Source organism: Rhinoderma darwinii, chromosome 8 (assembly GCF_050947455.1).
Source record: "Rhinoderma darwinii isolate aRhiDar2 chromosome 8, aRhiDar2.hap1, whole genome shotgun sequence".
NCBI lineage: Eukaryota > Metazoa > Chordata > Amphibia > Anura > Rhinodermatidae > Rhinoderma > Rhinoderma darwinii.
The window spans coordinates 108,650,247-108,670,754 of NC_134694.1; the positions used below are offsets into that span (position 1 = coordinate 108,650,247).

The window sequence follows — 20,508 nt, forward strand, 5'->3', positions numbered from 1 at the left end:
GCTTGGTTTACCCGCAGGAGCGATGTGCCACGGCTGCTTACGGTCCCTGCACATATCCCCTCTCCGTACAGAACAGACATGATCATTCAATCCTGCAAGGAGCAGCGGTTATCAAAGCCGGGTCACCCTGCAGCAACGGTCCCCAAAATCAGCATTCGGAGAATTAATTTTTCCTGGACAATGTTTACATACTGTGAGCCTCATAAACGACATCATATATTACTGAAGATAAATCACAGCCCTCCAATTATTACAACAACAGCCGAATACTAAATAGGAATAATATTTGTGCTGTAAGTAAATGGGATCAGTTCTTCCTGCCTTTAGCACAGCAGGAAGTCACAGCACACTTCCAGGCATGAATCCAAAACTGGCAACGCATTTAAAGAAATACTGTATCTTTATATGTATATAGATAATGAAGCTCATCACCACCCGCTCATAAAGGGTTTGTGCATATTTTTTTGTGTGTTAAACTTAGGCCACATCAGACGGCCATAAGGTGGACGCATTTTAGTATTTGTATTACGACCACAGGACCTGGACAACTGCGGCTCAATTAAACCAAAATTTGATCACCATAGAATCCTATAATGATCTAAGTTCACTTAAATCTTGGGGCGGGGTTGGTCGGATCTCGCGGCTGTAGTACAGACGCTAAATTGTGGCCACACTGTGGCTGTCTGCATGTGGTCTACATTTTTATAATATAGCTGTACAAGGGAGCTCTGTATTTGTGACTAGTTCTGGTTGTATACAGCCACCACTAGGGGGAGCTAACTGCTTTGTAGAGCTACTGTTAAGGTCAATGGGAGTTATATAAATCTGTCTACAGTGAACTCCCCCTAGATGCAACTACAGGTAGCCACAATAACAGTGGCAAGCAGATGTCCCGTCCTAGAGGAACCCCCCCACCACAGACCCCTTACCAGTTGCCGACCTCAACAGTTAAGTACGATACTGAAGAAGACGGCACAATTTATCGAAATTTATTTATAAAATATATTAATATGCAACGTAGGAAGGTTTTCAGAGTTCATGATTATTCCCAGCTGTCTTCTTGACTCTTCCCTCTGTGATCTCCACATCACTGAGTCCTCCGGACACAAGGTCACACCTTCTTGTTTGGTTTCTGTTTTTGGTTGGGTCCGATGTAGGTCTGTGGAGTGTACGGCGGCTTTTCTATGACGTCAGCGCCCACGTACGGTTGTAGCACCTCAGGAATACGTACCCGGCCATCCTACAGGAGAATCACATTAAAATACAAGAGCAGTGCTACAGATATAAGCAGCGTTTAATGAGGGGGTGTGGGGGGTCTCAGGAGGAGAGAAGTACAGACTCCAGCATGGACACTGCTCCCGACACATGAAAGGGCTCAGTCTAAAACACTTTTCTGAGCATCTTGGATAATCCCTGAATGATGAACTCAATCCTTCTCTACCTGAGTAAAGAATAACTTTTCATTCCCTGCAGATCTCTCCTGTGGTCAGAGGATAGAGCACCCCCGCTGGTCATTAGATGGATCCCTGAATTACACCATCAATCTCAAGACCTATACACAGAATAGGCCATCAGTATATGATGCTCCGGTTACAGTATAGCGGCCATGCTGCAGTACTGCCGCTCTGCTCCTATTCAAGTAGAAGTGCTGCAGTACTGCCGCTATACAGTGTACGGAGCCATCTGCTTCCGGCACTGAACACTGCATAACATCCGGTGCCCTGAGGCAGCCGGGACAGGGTCTAATCCTGTACAACCCCTTTAATAAAACATGTTAAGAAGTTCACTCTTAAAGCCCTTCAGAAGTTTTAGGCTGGATTCACACGAGCATGTTCGGTCCGTAAAAGGACGGAACGTATTTAGGCCACAAGTCCCGGACCGAACACACTGCAGGGAGCCGGGCTCCTAACATCATAGTTATGTACGATGCTAGGAGTCCCTGACTCTCCGTGGAACTACTGTCCTGAAAACATGATTACAGTACGGGACAGTTGTCCTGCAGCGAGGCAGGGACTCCTAGCGTCGTACATAACTATGATGCTAGGAGCCCGGCTCCCTGCAGTGTGTTCGGTCCGGGACTTCCGGCCGAAATACGTTCCGTCCTTTACGGACCGAACATGCTCGTGTGAACACAGCCTTATAGTAAATCGGCGGATTGTTGTGGGTCTGGGTCCTGACAATGATCGCCACGGCCAGACATTTCTCCTGCAATGATTGGATATACTGGATGGCTGCAATAAGTCTGCCTGAACGAGAGCCGCTCTTACACTCTGGCTTACCGAGAGGGGGGTCTGGAGCAGGGTACTCCCCCTCTATGATGTCTATATGCCTTAATAGGGCATGTGGACGGATTGCCTTGATGAGAAAACCCCTTTAAGGACCGTCCGCATGTTTTTACTGGGGTGGTTGAAACGGTAATAAGAATCCCCGAAACTCTAGCCGTTCTGTGCCCGCTGTCCTAACTGCTCATGGGCATCTTATGGGCACGGTCATAGCGACACTAAGGTTTAAGCAAAGGGAGGCCGCTGAATTTCAGGATGTAAGAAAGGAAAGAATGGCAGAACACAAGGAGCCATTGTGGGTGAGATGTTCATGGCAGAAGCAGGGATGGTAATAAAAAAAACAAAAACCGTCAGAAGCGCTCACCTTTAACTGGTTAGACTCCAGAATAGCAATGATGAGCCGGGGGACAGCACAAGCAGTGCCATTAATCTGCAAGTGTAAAGAGATAAAGCTTATATACAGACACAGAAGAGGTCCAGTACCAAACACAGGAGACAGAAACAGCGCCACCCCTGTACATGGGTTGTGTCTGGTATTACAGCTCAGTTCCACTGAAGTTAATGGAGCGGAGTTGCAATTCCACACACAAACTGTGGACAGGCGTGGCGCTGTTTGTGGAAGAAAGCTGCGGCAGGTCATCGTTGACTGCATCAGTGACATCACTACGGACGATAACCGTCACCACTGAAACAAGCGATTGGCTGTCACGGTCACGTTGAGTTGGACAACAGAAAAGACAACAAGAAGTAATGAGACACCCCCAAAGATGCTGAATTTAAACAAGTATATTATAAAAAAAAATTCCCTTGAGTTTTAGGGGTTGGAAAACCCCTTTGAGGCTCGATCCCAATACATGTGGAATGCAGCTAGGGTCATTAATACTGGGAAAACTGGCCATGCCCATAGGAACCTAACAAACTCCAAAAGTATTTCAAGGTTCAGATCACAACACTGAGCAGACATCGGATTGGATTTTCTGGACACGGACTTCTTTACGTGTTCATGAACTCACGGTGTGGGCATGGCGGAGCGCTCCATTAGGTCTCCGGTACATGATGTTCAGCCTCCGGCTCTGGAAGTCGGTGCAGTTTGATGCGCTGGAAATCTTAGGGAAAGGAAAATAATATAAGCAATAAAATGTAATAAACGACATTGTGCATAATATGTGACCTGAACCCCAGTAATGACCTCAGCTCCCTCTGCTGACCAAGCTCTGGTACTACATGAACAGACTCTACATACAGAAGGCAGATCTTGTAAAGACATGGATACTGAAACGCAACACATCATTATTCTTATTTTGGCACATCTACCTCTCCGTACTTCCCTCGTCCCGGCATCCAGGCCTCTATGTCACATTTCCTGTACGCGGGCAGCCCAAGTTCTTCACTTGGCATTTCCAAAACACTTGAAAACAGAAAATCATCAGTTTAACCCTTGCGGGTGCATTTATAGCGCTAGTATTGTGGCGTTTTTTTTTTGCACATAAATACTTCATTTTGGCCACGGTTTTGCATCTGCCACATCGAAAGCTAAAGTGGAGGAACCTGCAGAGTAAGGAGACCATATAGCTGGGAAAGATTAAGTAGGGGCCAGTTAAAGGATCACTGGACAAAATTGATACACTTATGCCTAAGGCAGAACCTGAGGGGGGCGGAGCATGACACAGGGATTCAAAGAATTCCAAAGAGAGGACCCCTGTGTCATGCTCCGCCCCCCTCAGGTCCTGCACTATGTATTGCTTTACCAAAAGGGCTCCTTTAAGCAACATTAGGGAGCTGAATTACTGTAAATTCCCCAATAAATGATTATCAGATTTGCTCCCCATCAGCAGTATAGAGGTGCCACGTATGGTAGCCTGTATTATGTGAATAGAGAGGGCAGAAGGCTGTCAGGACCTGAACAAGGCCTTAATCTTAGTCTGCCATATTGCAGTCACCACAATAGGCTACTGTTCACACTAGTGTTCCTTCCGTCAGGGGATCCATTACTTATGACGACTTGAAAACCACAGCATGCAGCACTATTTTTTCCATAAAAACAACGTAGACTCGACGGGACTCAAAGGACCCAATTAGAAGTCAATGGAATCTGTTGGACGCTGTTTGGATCAGTCACATCAGGGGCGTAACTAGGAAAAACTGGGCCCCATAGCAAACCTTTGACTAGGTCCCCCCTCAGCTAGGTGCCGCACACAGCTCCCCTTATAGAGAGTGCCCCCCTGTAGATTGCACCATACAGCCCCCCCTCCTGTAGATAGCGCCATACAGCCCCCCCTCCTGTAGATAGCGCCATACAGCCCCCCCTCCTGTAGATAGCGCCATACAGCCCCCCCTCCTGTAGATAGCACCATACAGCCCCCCCTCCTGTAGATAGCACCATACAGCCCCCCCTCCTGTAGATCGCGCCATACAGCCCCCCCTCCTGTAGATCGCGCCATACAGCCCCCCCTCCTGTAGATCGCGCCATACAGCCCCCCCTCCTGTAGATCGCGCCATACAGCCCCCCTCCTGTAGATCGCGCCATACAGCCCCCCCCCTCCTGTAGATCGCACCATACAGCCCCCCTCCTGTAGATAGTGCCATACAGCCCCCCTCCTGTAGATCGCACCATACAGCCCCCCTCCTGTAGATAGTGCCATACAGCCCCCCTCCTGTAGATAGTGCCATACAGCCCCCCTCCTGTAGATAGCGCCATACAGCCCCCCCCTCCTGTAGATAGCGCCATACAGCCCCCCCCCCTCCTGTAGATAGCGCCATACAGCCCCCCCCTCCTGTAGATAGCGCCATACAGCCCCCCCCCTCCTGTAGATAGCGCCATACAGCCCCCCCTCCTGTAGATAGCGCCATACAGCCCCCCCTCCTGTAGATAGTGCCATACAGCCCCCCCTCCTGTAGATAGTGCCATACAGCCCCCCCTCCTGTAGATCGCGCCATACAGCCCCCCCTCCTGTAGATAGCGCCATACAGCCCCCCCCTCCTGTAGATCGCGCCATAAAGCGACCCCCAAAACAAACATCATGCTCAACCAGGCCCCGTTCCTGCAACGAACGGAGCGAATCAATGCTGACGGGATCCTTGCGTAGGCTGGCGTAATCGTGACGTTGTCACGCCGCCGACGCCGGCCTGCGCAGGGACCCCGTCTCTGTGCCTGATAGGCTGCAGGCCGAATGTGGCCTGTAGCCTAGTAAATGGCAGGGTAGGGAGCTATCTTCATGCTCTGCCATAGTGTTCAATAGTATCTGCACCCTAGGACGCAGATACTATTGAATGTGGCATCATTACCGCTGTAGCAGCCATAGCTGCTGCTGGCGGCGCCACCGGGCATAGTGGGCCCGTGACGGCGGGCGGCACGGCCCTCTCCTGCCGCAGGCCCCGTAGCAGCCGCTATGGCTGCTACAGCGGAGTTAGGCCATGGAGTCACATGACGCACAGCTAGGTTTGCGTTATGCGGCTTTATATGAACGGAGCCTAAACCCTGAACCCCTGCCTCTCTTTAGTGATAATCGGGGGGGACTGTAAGGATTTACTTACTGAAAGTGTAAACCCAGATCTGAGAAAATCTCTTTCTGCAGGTTCAGGAACTCATCCAGCAACTCCTGACTCTCATTCCCCGTCTCATTAGCGGTGACTCCGAACATCTCCACCTGGAAAACAGAGGAGAATATTGCGGTCACCACTGAGGAGAGAAGACGCGGCTGAGACACCCTGGTAAAGAGCGTGACCTTGGTAAAATGATGAACTCTGTAGAGGCCCCAGGTCTCCCGGCCGGTGTCCGTCTCTGCTCGGTAACATGTGCTGCAGCAAACCGTCCTGCCAAGGAAAAGATCAGATTATAGAGAATCACAGGGACAAGATGTGGACTGATGGGGCACAGAGGGCATTATGCAAACCTACTTATTAGACTTGGTGATATCGAAAAGGGATAATATATCACATGGCAATATTCACAGACACAGCGGAGGGGGATGGCAAGCGGGTTGTACAGGTAAATGTAGAAGAAAGCATAAAGGGCATCTCCATTCAAAATACAAACAGTAAATAATTGTAATACCCATGACATAACATTTCTGTAGCATCTTTTCTTAGAACTCTGTGTTCCTCAGTTACTCCTCCTAGAAATGCATGAATATGTTGACAATTTAGGGTTTCCAGTTGGGGGTGTGTCTCTACACAGACTGACACTGTAGGGACACACCCCTTTGACAAGGGGACAGGTAACAACCACTTGTCAATTTCTATATAATTTTCTAGGAGGAATAAGACAACAGTTCCAGAATTGTTATTTCATGGAGGATCCAAGTATTTACTTAAATAGTCATGTCAGGAGAGGTGAAAATAGTGCTTAAAGGCGGACAACTCACCGCTGACATTTGAGCAGGCTGGCATCATGCCCGAGCTAAATTTTTCAAGAAGGCGTCATTACCAGATGTGGCCTATAGGAGGTGCTCAACATCCCAGAAGAGAACTCACCTAATGGGGAGATCTGACAGCTGTACCGCATGATCCATAAAATACCCTACAAATAAAAAAAGTGCACAAGGAGCGACATGTGACCAATAACCAAATGAAAAACAGAATCACACACGACGGGTTTTGAAATACTGACAATTCATCATTTGGTACTTGAATTAAAGAAGTATCCCCCCCTCCCTGTAGATGGCGCCACACACATCCCCCCTCCCTGTAGATGGCGCCACACACATCCCCCCTCCCTGTAGAAGGCGCCACACACATCCCCACCTCCCTGTAGATGGCGCCACACACATCCCCGCCTCCCTGTAGATGGCGCCACACACATCCCCCCTCCCTGTAGAAGGCGCCACACACATCCCCACCTCCCTGTAGATGGCGCCACACACATCCCCGCCTCCCTGTAGATGGCGCCACACACATCCCCACCTCCCTGTAGATGGCGCCACACACATCCCCACCTCCCTGTAGATGGCGCCACACACATCCCCGCCTCCCTGTAGATGGCGCCACACACATCCCCACCTCCCTGTAGATGGCGCCACACACATCCCCCCTCCCTGTAGATGGCGCCACACACATCCCCCCTCCCTGTAGAAGGCGCCACACACATCCCCACCTCCCTGTAGATGGCGCCACACACATCCCCACCTCCCTGTAGATGGCGCCACACACATCCCCACCTCCCTGTAGATGGCGCCACACACATCCCCACCTCCCTGTAGATGGCGCCACACACATCCCCACCTCCCTGTAGATGGCGCCACACACATCCCCACCTCCCTGTAGATGGCACCACACACATCCCCGCCTCCCTGTAGAAGGCGCCACACACATCCCCGCCTCCCTGTAGATGGCGCCACACACATCCCCGCCTCCCTGTAGATAGCACTCCACCCTCCTGATGTTACTGCTATTACGGCTCCTTATAGGAGCAAAATCCCCAGCCAGGGGATTCTGCTCCTGGAGGAGTCCATGGTGTCACTATCCAGTCGGCAACACTCTGGCTGGGGATTCCCCTCCCATAGGGAGCCCTAATAGCGGTAACAAAAGGAGGGAGGAGCGCTATCTACAGGGGGGGGGGGGGGTTGTATGGCACCATTTAAAGGGAGGATGGAATGTGTAGCGCTCTCTACAGGAGGGGGGGGGGGGAAGAGTGGGATGGCAATAACTACATGGGCACTGTGGCACTATATGGGATCTACAGGGGACTGTTTTTTGGCGGGGGTTGATGGGGTTCCCTGTCATGTAGGACTAGCAGTTACATCCCTGGAAGAATGAGAGGAGGAGCTCGGCTAGACACGCCTCTAGCCGTCTCTCCTCAGTACAAGGCATTATGGGAGTTGTAGGAAGGAGGGACTTGCGCAGGTACGCATATCTTACGCTGCAGCAGCCATATCTGGACCAGAGAGAACGAGAAAATAACATATAAAAAAGGCGGCGGAGCAGTAAGAACGGCAAGACAATATTTCTAGCAGTATTTAGGGTAAGAGGACAGGTGGTCTTAGCAAAAAAACAAACAAAAAAAAGAAAAAACAGCTGGGAGTGCTTCTTTAAAACAGGTTACAAGGCCGAGTCATGCAGTTTTACCTGCGATTCCAACCTCGGAGGTCCCGGCCAGATGCAGGTCGGGGTGTGAGGACGGATCCAGGCTGTAGACCTGCGAGCTGTGGGCGGCCGGCTGCATACCACAACCTTCCTGGGACATGGGGCAAGTGTAGAGGTCAGGAAGATGCAGACGAGCAAAATAAGGCAAAAAGTAGATTTATTATTAGACAAACAAAATGAATGTGAAGTGGACTCACAAATACTGCGCCTCTCAGCACGTCCGGCACAGACATCGGAATAAATCCCTGTAGAAGAAAAGGATAGAAAATCATTAAACAAGAGAGTCGACTAATATCCAGAGTCATTCCATCATTTAACCAGAAGGGGGCGTAGATTATGAAGGCGCCAACAAGATCTACAAGATCTTTATTACGACTTGCTTCTGACAGTCGAAGCAGCCGTCTGGATTTTAGCCTCCCAAACCTGCCACTCCAGAGGTTGTCCCGTCTTTTACAACGAAGAAACTTTATTCATATAACGAAAAGTCCTGCAACTTTCTAATCTACTTTGCAGTTTTTTTCCAAGATCTCTTCTTGCAGTCAGTGAATGAAACCATTGCTGTTTACATAAAGAAGCTAGAAACCCATACAGATCTACGGATACATTAACATATTATGATGACAATTTTGCTCTCTCTGTCAAAACTGAATATTTTTAAAGTAATATGGAAGGGCCCTTTAAGAAGTCGCAGTGGAGATAAAATTCACACTGCTCCATCTGTAGAAGTGGAGTTGTGAATTTAGACATAAATGATGTTTTAAGGATTATACCACCTGGATATCATAAGGGGGACGATGACCGTTTTGTATTCGCCTCTATAAGCTAACGAAGAGCTGCGGCGGAGACCGGGGATATAACGGAAGTTGAGAAAATTGGCGTGAGGTTTTGGCGTTACCTTTTTCACAAGTTTTGTGATTGTAAAATTGACTAGAGCGTGCTGCAACATGGAGCCAGCTCCACGCAGGTAATAACAGCGGTTACCCGAGATGTGGGTGAGACGTCTGAAAATAAATTAAGGAAAAACGTTAGAGAAAAACGTGACAGCACAAAGCGTTACCCAGAGGCACAATCCTCGCTCCCATCTGCGAGTCATTATTTGTAAAGACCGTACCGCCATAGACACCATAGCAACAGACTAACAACATAAATACATAAATCCGCCATCATATCCTGACACACGCACACAGGGCCCCCGTCACATTATACACAGACAGCACTGACAACGGAGATCAGACTGGAAAGTGCCTGAGGTTAAAGCCCTTTATATAAAATTTCCAACATGCAAGCAGCGGATATACAATTCTGCCGTCATATACAAGCGAAGTTAGTGTGTCAGGTAAAGACCAACAACTAAATAGGACAATTTAAAGACGACCGGTCAGCTCTCCTGTGTGGTGTAGTATAGAGGATCTGTCAGCTCTCCTGTGTGGTGTAGTATAGAGGATCTGTCAGCTCTCCTGTGTGGTGTAGTATAGAGGAGCTGTCAGCTCTCCTGTGTGGTGTAGTATAGAGAAGCTGTCAGCTCTCCTGTGTGGTGTAGTATAGAGGAGCTGTCAGCTCTCCTGTGTGGTGTAGTATAGAGGAGCTGTCAGCTCTCCTGTGTGGTGTGGTATAGAGGATCTGTCAGCTCTCCTGTGTGGGGTAGTATAGAGGAACTGTCAGCTCTCCTGTGTGGTGTAGTATAGAGGATCTGTCAGCTCTCCTGTGTGGTGTAGTATAGAGGATCTGTCAGCTCTCCTGTGTGGTGTAGTATAGAGGATCTGTCAGCTCTCCTGTGTGGTGTAGTATAGAGGAGCTGTCAGCTCTCCTGTGTGGTGTAGTATAGAGAAGCTGTCAGCTCTCCTGTGTGGTGTAGTATAGAGGAGCTGTCAGCTCTCCTGTGTGGTGTAGTATAGAGGAGCTGTCAGCTCTCCTGTGTGGTGTGGTATAGAGGATCTGTCAGCTCTCCTGTGTGGGGTAGTATAGAGGAACTGTCAGCTCTCCTGTGTGGTGTGGTATAGAGGATCTGTCAGCTCTCCTGTGTGGGGTAGTATAGAGGAGCTGTCAGCTCTCCTGTGTGGTGTAGTATAGAGAAGCTGTCAGCTCTCCTGTGTGGTGTAGTATAGAGGAGCTGTCAGCTCTCCTGTGTGGTGTAGTATAGAGGAGCTGTCAGCTCTCCTGTGTGGTGTAGTATAGAGGATCTGTCAGCTCTCCTGTGTGGTGTAGTATAGAGGAGCTGTCAGCTCTCCTGTGTGGTGTAGTATAGAGGATCTGTCAGCTCTCCTGTGTGGTGTAGTATAGAGGAGCTGTCAGCTCTCCTGTGTGGTGTAGTATAGAGGATCTGTCAGCTCTCCAGTGTGGTGCAGTATAGAGAACCTGTCAGCTCTCCTGTGTGGTGTAGTATAGAGGATCTGTCAGCTCTCCAGTGTGGTGCAGTATAGAGGAGCTGTCAGTTCTCCTGTGTGATGTAGTATAGAGGAGCTGTCGGCTCTCCTGTGTGGTGTAGTATAGAAGATCTGTCAGCTCTCCTGTGTGGTGTAATATGGAGGATCTGTCAGTTCTCCTGTGTGGTGTAGTATAGAGGAGCTGTCAGTTCTCCTGTGTGGTGTAGTATAGAGGAGCTGTCAGCTCTCCTGTGTGGTGGAGTATAGAGGAGCTGTCAGCTCTCCTGTGTGGTGTAGTATAGAGGATCTGTCGGCTCTCCTGTGTGGTGTAGTATAGAGGAGCTGTCAGCTCTCCTGTGCGGTGTAGTTTAGAGGATCTGTCAGCTCTCCTGTGTGGTGTAGTATAGAGGATCTGTCAGTTCTCTTGTGTGGTGTAGTATAGAGGATCTGTCAGCTCTCCTGTGTGGTGTAGTATAGAGGAGCTGTCAGCTCTCCTGTGTGGTGTAGTATAGAGGAGCTGTCAGCTCTCCTGTGTGGTGTAGTATAGAGGAGCTGTCAGCTCTCCTGTGTGGTGTAGTATAGAGGAGCTGTCAGCTCTCCTGTGTGGTGTAGTATAGAGGAGCGGTCAGCTCTACTGTGTGGTGTAGTATAGAGGAGCGGTCAGCTCTCCTGCATGGTGTAGAATGGAAGACTTCACAGGTCCGCTATACTACACCACACAGGAGAGCTGACAGGTCCTCATGAAGCCGTATATTGCATTTGTACCTCTGTCTGATGATATCCAAATCCTCCCCGATTTCCAGGTGACCCCGAACATTAAACTCAAACTCTGGAAGGAGAAAACAGAATAGGTATAATGGCTCTTCAATTATCTCTATGAAGCATTTTAGTGAATGATAGATATATATATCTCTATCTCACACACACAAAGTTTAATTCACTTTGTAAATTCATTACTTCTCTAGTAATGATCCTAAGTTACAGCTTGTGTTATACTCCAGGAGCTGCATTCATAATTCTGCATGCTTCAGAGCTGAAATATTTCAAGCAGAAACCCCACTTTAACTGCAATTTTACTGTAATAGGCACAATCAGGTGGTAAGCAGTAATAAGTACAAGACTGAAGTCACCCTGAGCTCTGATTGGCTGCTATGGACAACAAGGCCGTTTTTTATTTTAGACAGTTATGATAAATCTCATCCAACAATTGTGTTTTTGTTTGTGGTGTTTTTTTGGTCTTTTTTTCTTTTGCGGTGTCATTTTGTTTTTTGTCCTAGGTCCAGCCTGCTCTGTGTGTGGTATTTTTCTAGAGTATTTTCCACCCACAGACCCCAATTTCACCAAAATCTACAACCGCCTGTGTAACTTGAGCTGCATTTCTCAGGTTTAGTTTAGATGCTTTTTTTTAAACCGCGTGTGAATGAATTTAGTGCCGCACCATAAACTACATTCCTTACCAGGTTTCTCTCCAACAACCTCCAGTACCCGGGCGTTACTTTCTTCCCCAATAGGCTGTAGAAGGAATAAGATTACATGAGCTACCAAATACTATGCCGTATAGGCACTTTTCTAGAAGCAGCGCCACTCTCATCAATAGGTTTTGTGCGGTATTACAGCAACATTTACTTGAATACGGCAATACCAGACACAGCCTATAGACAAGAGTGGCGCTGTTCGAGGGTAAAAATTAAATGTACATTTTTTTTCTTCTAATCTCTGAGAGGGTTTGTCATTATTGCTACTCACGGTGCCCGGATGGGTTCTGTTTGGTAACTTAAGTGCTCGAAAGTAGAAAAATTCCTCGAAATCAGTTTCTTGCTGGTAAAGAGAATTCAGCTGTTGACGGATCTCTTTTCCTCTTTTTCTAATCGTCATGTATCTGGGGATCTAAATCACAAATGACAAGAATGGTATCAAATATCAGGGAAACTATTCCTACAGCTGGACCCACAAGTCACAGCATGCCCCCGACTGATCTGTATATCATGTATTTATTTTTTATCCTGTCTATTGCAATAAAAACTGAGAAACGTATTAATTCTCCTCCTATAGGTGTCCCGGGAGATAATCCACCCCCTCCACTTTACATACTTCAGATCACATTGGCTGTATGGCTACTGGCTTTAGCAGGAGCCCTTCTCCACTGCCTTGTCTGCAGGCAGTATAAATCCCGCCCCTTGTGAAGCCCCTCCCCTTCAGCTATTACTGTTACTGTACCTTTACTACCAGTTTTGTAGTATGAAATGAATACAGTCCGTCAATCCCGGCAATAACCGAATATTGCAAAGTAACGAAACAAGTGGAGATACTTACCGACTGCAGCGCCTGCCGATCGTGTGTCAGCTGGGGGAAAAGACAAGGAATTAAGAAAGCAGTCAGCGAGCAAGACACTCATGGCAGCCGGATGCCTCCAATCTATGTGCTGCCCCCTGCTGCTAAGAGCTTTAACTTCAATTTTTCCGTTGACGTAGCCGCCTGAGGCGAGGGCTTGTTTTTTTTGCCAAACGAATGGTATTTTCTTACAGGGTTTGTCGTGAGGTATAAATGACATGTAAACGTTATTCTGCGGGTTACAGCGATCACGGCGATGCCAAGTTTATAGATTTTTTTTCTTTTTATCATTTAAACAATAAAAACTTTTTTTTTTTTAATAAAAAAACATTTGTTTTATGTCGCCGTACTCTGATACTCATAACTTTATTTTTCCCATCGATGAGTCGTGTCAGGACTTGTGTTTTTTCGGGGCGAGCTGTACTTTTTATTTTACAATTTTGGGGAAATAGCACTTTTTGATTACTTTTTATTCAATTTTTTTGGTAGGCAAAGTGACCGAAAAACAGCAGTTCTGGCTTTTGTTTTTTTTTTCCGTTCACGATGCGGGATGATAACAATTATGTTTATTTAAATTATTTTACATAAAATATAGGAAACCTTTTTTTTTCTCCACATACATTATACACAACACAAAAGTTTGAACAGCACATTCCAGCAAAATGAAACAAAACGTGTATACAGGTGCAAGAACGCCCGTGACTGAAAATATACAGGACACAAGAAAATGGCGACCGCACACTGCGAACACTAATGTCACCGAAGCCGCTAAATATAAATAAATATTCATTACTGCTAAATCTACTTACAATAGGGAGGTTCTTAGTGCACATTTTGATCAAATTGTGTGAGCCCACCTGCCACGACAAGTCGACTTCTACGAGGTGGGAACCTACGCTGCACATACACCCAGAACTGGGACTAACCCCACATATATTTGGCTTAGTCCCACTAAGAACCTCCCTATTGTAAGTAGATTCAGCAGTAATGCATATTTATTTATATTTAGTGGCTTCGGTGACATTAGTGTTCACAGTGTGCGGTCGCCATTTTCTTGTGTGCTAAATAGATATATATATTCTTGAAAATGTTTTTAAACTTGTGATCACTTGTACAATACACCAATTTTTCTGTATTACTGTGTATTGTCCTCGTATCAATCCCGGTCTCTGGCAGGGCTTAATAGAAGTACTAAGATGGCAGACCTGGGGGCTTTAACTAGGCCCCTGGCTGCCATGATGGGCCATCAACTGCCCGATGACCCCGATGACTATAATGGGGTCCCTCAGACTCCCGTCACAGTGTCCATGATATATGCTGCGCTATTTTATCCAGGATTTTTTATGAAATCTGCGACGGAGGTGAGCACAGCCTTATGTAAATGTTGGAACACTTGAAATTTCAAGGACACGTTGAGATATTTCACACTCACCGTCATCTCCTTCACTTCATTGGCCACTTGTGATTTCTCTTCCTCCAGGCTGCGAATTTCCAGCTTTAATCTCTGCAGTTGCTCCCAGACGTTCACCTGTGACAACAGTCAGACCTGAGGTCATAGAATATCACATACTATGAAGGATTTTCAACTTGTGAGACATCCCCAGCATCCCACAGCAGCACCAAAGAAGATCCATTACAGCCGATTCCTCCAGCTGATTCAATGTCTGCAAATAGGTGCGTGGGAACAGAGTTGTCAGACCCCGCCCAGTTCTCCCAGTAAAGTCAGTTTTAAAACGGCTGTAATGAGGATGAATTTTAATCATTTATAGAACAGCAACACCATACAAACTCTTAAAGGATAAAACACTACCTTTTTGTTTCTGCTCACTGACAGCAAGCAGAGATTGTGAATCTGTCATGATCTTTAGTAAGAGAGACTGTAAGCTGCTTGAAAGGGTCTCCCCATCACAGAAAACTATGGCATATTGCTAGGATCCCCCAGCGCTGTGCCTTCTTCATTCTCTGGACCAGTGGGGTCCCAAAGGGCAGACCCCCTCCGTTTAGAAAGAGATGGCTTATACTAGTGGTAGGAGAACCCCTTTAAGCAGCTTAGGGGCTGTTCACATCTGATTTGGAGGCTCCACTAGGGGTCTCCGTCACAGCTCCGGCCAAAAGTAGCAAAAATCACGGACATCGCAAAAGAAGCCATTAAAGTCAATGAATGCACATGGCGTCAGTCATGCAACAGAATCAGCGCTATTTTTGTTGTTCTGCTCCTCTGACGGAGCAGATGTGAACAGGCTCTTACAGGATCTCTAACTTAAGGCGTGACATCTTGAGAAATTCCTTTCAAGGACCTTTCACCGCTCTTGACGTGTCTATTTTAGTATAAACTTGTATTCCCTATAATAATTCTGGAACATCTTTTCCTAAAACTCTGCAATGTGATGTTCCTCTGTTATTCCGCCTGGAAATTTATAAATGTCATCAATTAGGAGGATGCCCTACTCAGTCCGACACTAGCCAATCAATGCTGACAGTGCACGCCTTTGACAAGGGGAATAGAAATACGCAGTTGTCAATTTATTCACAAATTCCCAGGAGGAATAACAGAGGAACAACACAATGCAGAGTACTAAGGAAAGATGCGCTAGAATTATTATTTCATAGGGAACACATATTTACTAAAACAGATGTCAGAAGAGGGGACAGGTCCTCTTTAAAACAAGAAAAACATCCCCCAAAAAAAAAAAAATAGGACTGGTTTCCAGCCTCTGATTGTAAACAAGATTGAGTGTATTCACTGACAGCAAAAGAGATCTTGAAAATGGTAAGGAAATAAAACATATATTATATAGTATTCAAAGACCAGGGAGATCTGTATTCATCCGTATACAGTTTTATATTTACTATTAGAGATATAATAGATGTTTTTGTAATCGAAGGAATATCATTATAAATGTGTTATAGATATACAATACATATAGCGACTCCTGCTGGTCGTATCGTGGTACTACACTAAGCTTTATTTTACACACATATATACACTACAGCGACTCCTCCTGGTCGTATCGTAGTACTACATTAAGTTGTAACACACGCACACGCTCTGCAGCGACTCCTGTGTGTCGCATCGTGCTACTACACTAAAGCCATTGATAAAGCTGAGTGAACTCTGAGCTGCGCCCTTCTCTTACCAGTGTCCGCAGTTCTCCCTCCTGAGGTCTGCCCGGTCTCCTCTCCGCTAGTTCACGCTCCGCAGCATCTATATCCCGGCTCAGGGTCTCCATGTCCAGCTGGGGCCGACTAAGATAACCTTCCCGCACATACTCATACAGCCGGCTAGGGGGCACCGACTCCCCACTGCTCAGAGTTCGTGTCCCTGAAAAACCCCGGCACGTAAACCGGACACACAACCTGACCAGGATGCGGGCCGCCATCTTCCCGAGTCGTAAATTGAGTTATCCAATCACAAGGCAAAACGGGGGCTCGTCTAGGTCGACTGACCAATCAGAAGCTTTAGTTCCCTACAACGGACCAATAATAACACTATAAGTTGCCACTATCACTAGAAAAGGCCAATCGTGTGCTCCTGTCATTAGAACCAACCAATGATAACACTGGGAGAAACCACTGTCACTGGATTGACCAATCAAATCTATAGGTGGGGTTGTAGTCTTAGTCTGCGACCACGCCCCTTCCCTGCATGACCTGGAAGTGACTGCACATGCTGCCGTGTATGATCGCGCTCCGGGGCTGCTCAAGGTGAGTGAGGATCAGCAGCTGGTTGTGCTGGGACTTGTGGTTCCTCAGTGAACATGCTGCTACATTGTCTGCACTGATAATTACATAGATGATATTTATAGCCGTGATGTCACATAGACGTCCCCTACGAGGAGTGATTATTGTTCATTGTAGCTAGGGGGCATGTGCCAGGAGAGGGGCCATCTACCAGGGCCATATGTGGACCACCAAGAGAAACTCCAGTGAAGAGTCCTCCAGAGCTGCTATAAAAGTCACATTGTGTATATTCAGATGGTGCGGTTGGAGTGCGGTCGTCACGGTTTTCCCCCTACCTCACAGTCTATATACATTGCACAGCGAGGCTTTTCCCGCTGCAGCTGTCACAGTCTTGGCCACCTCAAAAAGGTAGAACCATTTTGTCCTGTCTGTATACTTCGGGTTGTTTTCTTCCCTCTGCGTCTTTTCTCTGTGTGAGTAGGGTGCTCCTCCTGGTGGACACTAGTGGTGTGCAAAATCTCCTGCTCCTCCTCCCCTCTCACAGCATTCAGTCTGCAGCTACGTCTCCCTGTTGAACTACCACAGTAAGGCCTAATTCACACGTGCGTGTCCGTTTGGTGTGCGTTAAAAACGTGTTTTTCCTGCGTTGCAGTTCCGTGTGGCATTTGTGTACGGTGGGCGTCCGCGTTTTTTACGTGAAAAAAAAAACTGAAGGTGTTTCATTTTTTCCTCATATCTTTAGGAACTGGTGCGTGAAAAATATGGACAGCACACGGATGACGTCCGTGTGCTATCCGTTTTTTTTTTCCATGCACCTATTGACTTCAACGGGCGCGTGATGCGCAAAAAAACACGCACAATAGGACATGCGGTGAGTTTTACAGAGCGGACACACGCTGCGTGAAAAACACTGAATGTCTGAACGGCCCCCATTGAATTGCATAGGTCCGTGTGACAGCCGTTGTTTTAACGTGCGTAACAAGGACGTGAAATACGCTCGTCTGAATGAGACCTTAGGGTCAGTCCACACGTAGCGTAAATACTGTGGATGTTCCGTAACGGATTTCGTTGCAGAAAATCCGCAGCATGATACGGTAGCAGCAGAGCGGATGACATTGGAATGAATCTCATCCACTCGCTGCGGAAACGCTGAGCGGAAATAACGCTCAGAAATTGACCTGCGGTGCGTTTTTTTTAGTCCGCAGCGCGTCACTTGTATTTGTCTAATCGCTGCTTATTTGTTGTGGATTTTCCCCATTGAATTCAATATGGAGGAAGAACCCGCAACAAATCTTACCCTTCGTGTACCCCTCATTTAGTCAAGTATCAGAGAGGGGGGCGGGTGTCCAATTGGTTTTAGTTCCAGCCGCTGGGGAGATACACAATCGTACAAGCTCCATGAAGTGTTGAGCCTCCCGCTAAGTACATGATGTGTGATTATTTGCTGCAGGATATTTACATGCGTTTGTCTCGCAGGTGATGTCTGTCTGACCCACAATGGCCTTTGCTGGAATCAGGAGCCTTGTGTCCTTGCCCTGGAGATGGGGTAGGTTGATGCCATGCCGAGCATTGCCCAGTTTGGTCGTAGGTGCGAGGTGGTTGTGTACAATCCAGGATAATACTCTTTGTACCGCGTCTTTATGCGCAGATCAGCTCGGTGCTCTACAGCTCCCAAGTCTTCCTTTTCTGGGACAGGAAATATCTGTTTGATAGCTACTTCCTGTCAGCCATATTATCTCTCCAGTTGCTATTTTGTCACCCATAGGGCCCTCTCTCAGCTCTTCCTGGCAGTCGATCACAGTGAGAGAACTCACCTCCCCCATTCCCTTCACTGTACAAAGAAATGCCGGATTGAATCTCTTCCTGTAGAGCATGAAACCAACGTCAGACACACCAGACGTAACCTTCATTTTTAGGTTTGCTTTCCTATAAAGTTAAAATAACAAGGAATACTGGGAAGTGGATCAGTGAGGGAGGAAGTAGCTAGCTTCTTCTGACAATAGAAATCGGTATAGCTTGCAGCCTGAGACGTGTCACCGACCTAGAAAAAGCTGAGCGGAGCCAACAGAAGACAAAGTGGCGCAATGCTTTCGTAGCCCTGCTGCCACTTTGTTCTAGCCATCCCTAGGGGTCACAGTGATTAGATCTCTGCCAATGGCACGCCACCATTGTCTTTAACCCTTTTAAGTATGTGAATGATGTTCTAAATGGATCTCCTTTTTTTTAGGCTCCTCTCTTTTTCGTACGGCTGTCCCTTCGCTGGAGAACTCCTGTAGCATGGCGACACTCAATCAGATGCACCGAGCAGGCCGACCCAAGAAAAAACCACACAAAGTGGGGCCTTTGGGTGGCAACCCTCAGCTTAAGGGTGTTGTTTTGAAGACCATGATCCGCAAGCCTAAAAAACCCAACTCTGCCAATCGCAAGTGCGCCCGTGTACGGCTCAGCAACGGGAAGGAGGTGGTGTGCTTTATACCAGGAGAAGGACACAATCTGCAGGAACACAACATCGTCCTGGTGGAGGGCGGTCGCACACAGGATCTGCCTGGGGTCAAACTAAAAGTAGTCCGGGGAAAATATGACTGTGCCCATGTAAAGAAGTAATGGCGGCTACTAGTGAGGAGGTTATCATGGCGTCTGTGCCCAGGACAGCCACCAGCAAACTGTGCACTGGAGGCTGCTCAGGTTACTATTCTGTCCTGAGACGATGGGGAAGACGACTTGTTCGTGGTTTCAAGGGATGTAGTTTTTTTTTTTCTCATATTTGCCATTAAAAAAAAAATAATGTTACTGATCGGAAATCTGTGCCTGCCAAATCTACTGCGGGGGGTGCCAGGCATATACGGTGTTAAAGAGGCTCTGTCACCAGATTATAAAATCCCTATCTCCTATTGAATGTGATCGGCACTGCAATGTAGATAACAGCAAAGTTGTTGTTTTTTTTGGGAAAAACTATCATTTTTGCCCAAGTTATGAGCTATTTTATATTTATGCAAATGGACTTTTCAATAGACAACTGGGCGTGTTTTCTCGTTTTACCAACTGGGCGTTGTGAATAGAAGTGTATGACGCTGACAAGTCAGCGTCATGCACTTCTCATCGTTTCCACCCAGCTTCTTTCACTGCAGACACACAGCGTGACGTCACCCACAGGCCACACACCAGGTAGGGGTTCCCTAGAAATATTCCCAATGTTATTGGTTTAACTTCTGTATAATACGGACGCTAAGCCTGTAATTGATCACATGACAGGTACACTACAGGGGTATGTCCGATTATGCTATATTAAAACTTGGGTAACTTTGTAAATTCATTACATTTCTTATCCTGTACCGATCCTGAGTTACATCCTGTATTATACTCCAGAGCTGCACTCACTATTCAGCTGGTGGAGTCACTGTGTACATGCATATCTTTTACTCCAGAGCGGCATTCACAATTCTGCTGGTTTTCATTGGAAACCGTCAACAAGCATATTAAGACACACCCTAACACTTTAGCGGAGCTCCTATAGTACAAAGGGATTGTTGGTTTTCCTTATATCAATTTACTGTACAGTGTCTGGTGATGACATTTCCCAGAATGCAAGTCACTAGAGCAAGCTCTGTACAGACACCGAGCAAGCAAGGAATGCTGGGAGATTTCAGCTCTGTCGAGTACATGCAAAGGAGATCCCCTACCTGTTACTGTATCCATTCTGAAGTTATTCTCTGTCCTTATATAAATAAATGGCAGATTTCAGCGACGGTTCATTAGCCTGGTTGACATGT

At 47.1% G+C, this 20,508-nt stretch overlaps 2 protein-coding genes across 2 annotated transcripts; one reads left to right on the top strand and one right to left on the bottom strand.

The window, feature by feature from the left end:
- Nucleotides 1-975: 975 nt before the first annotated feature.
- SARS2 (seryl-tRNA synthetase 2, mitochondrial) lies at nt 976-16,476 on the bottom strand. Its single transcript, XM_075836282.1, has 16 exons — nt 16,195-16,476; nt 14,490-14,585; nt 13,040-13,069; nt 12,473-12,613; nt 12,184-12,238; nt 11,492-11,555; nt 9,259-9,364; nt 8,561-8,608; nt 8,346-8,454; nt 6,756-6,801; nt 6,008-6,095; nt 5,817-5,929; nt 3,597-3,690; nt 3,296-3,388; nt 2,647-2,712; nt 976-1,240 (listed from the first exon to the last, which is right to left on the bottom strand). Exons 1-16 carry the CDS (start codon nt 16,435-16,437, stop codon nt 1,112-1,114), a joined length of 1,521 nt encoding a protein of 506 aa, XP_075692397.1. The 5' UTR covers nt 16,438-16,476; the 3' UTR covers nt 976-1,111.
- Nucleotides 16,477-16,687: 211 nt separating this feature from the next.
- MRPS12 (mitochondrial ribosomal protein S12) lies at nt 16,688-20,503 on the top strand. The gene is made up of 3 exons (XM_075836286.1): nt 16,688-16,762; nt 18,215-18,284; nt 18,966-20,503. Exons 2-3 carry the CDS (start codon nt 18,236-18,238, stop codon nt 19,340-19,342), a joined length of 426 nt encoding a protein of 141 aa, XP_075692401.1. The 5' UTR covers nt 16,688-16,762; nt 18,215-18,235; the 3' UTR covers nt 19,343-20,503.
- The last annotated feature ends 5 nt before the right edge of the window (nt 20,504-20,508 follow it).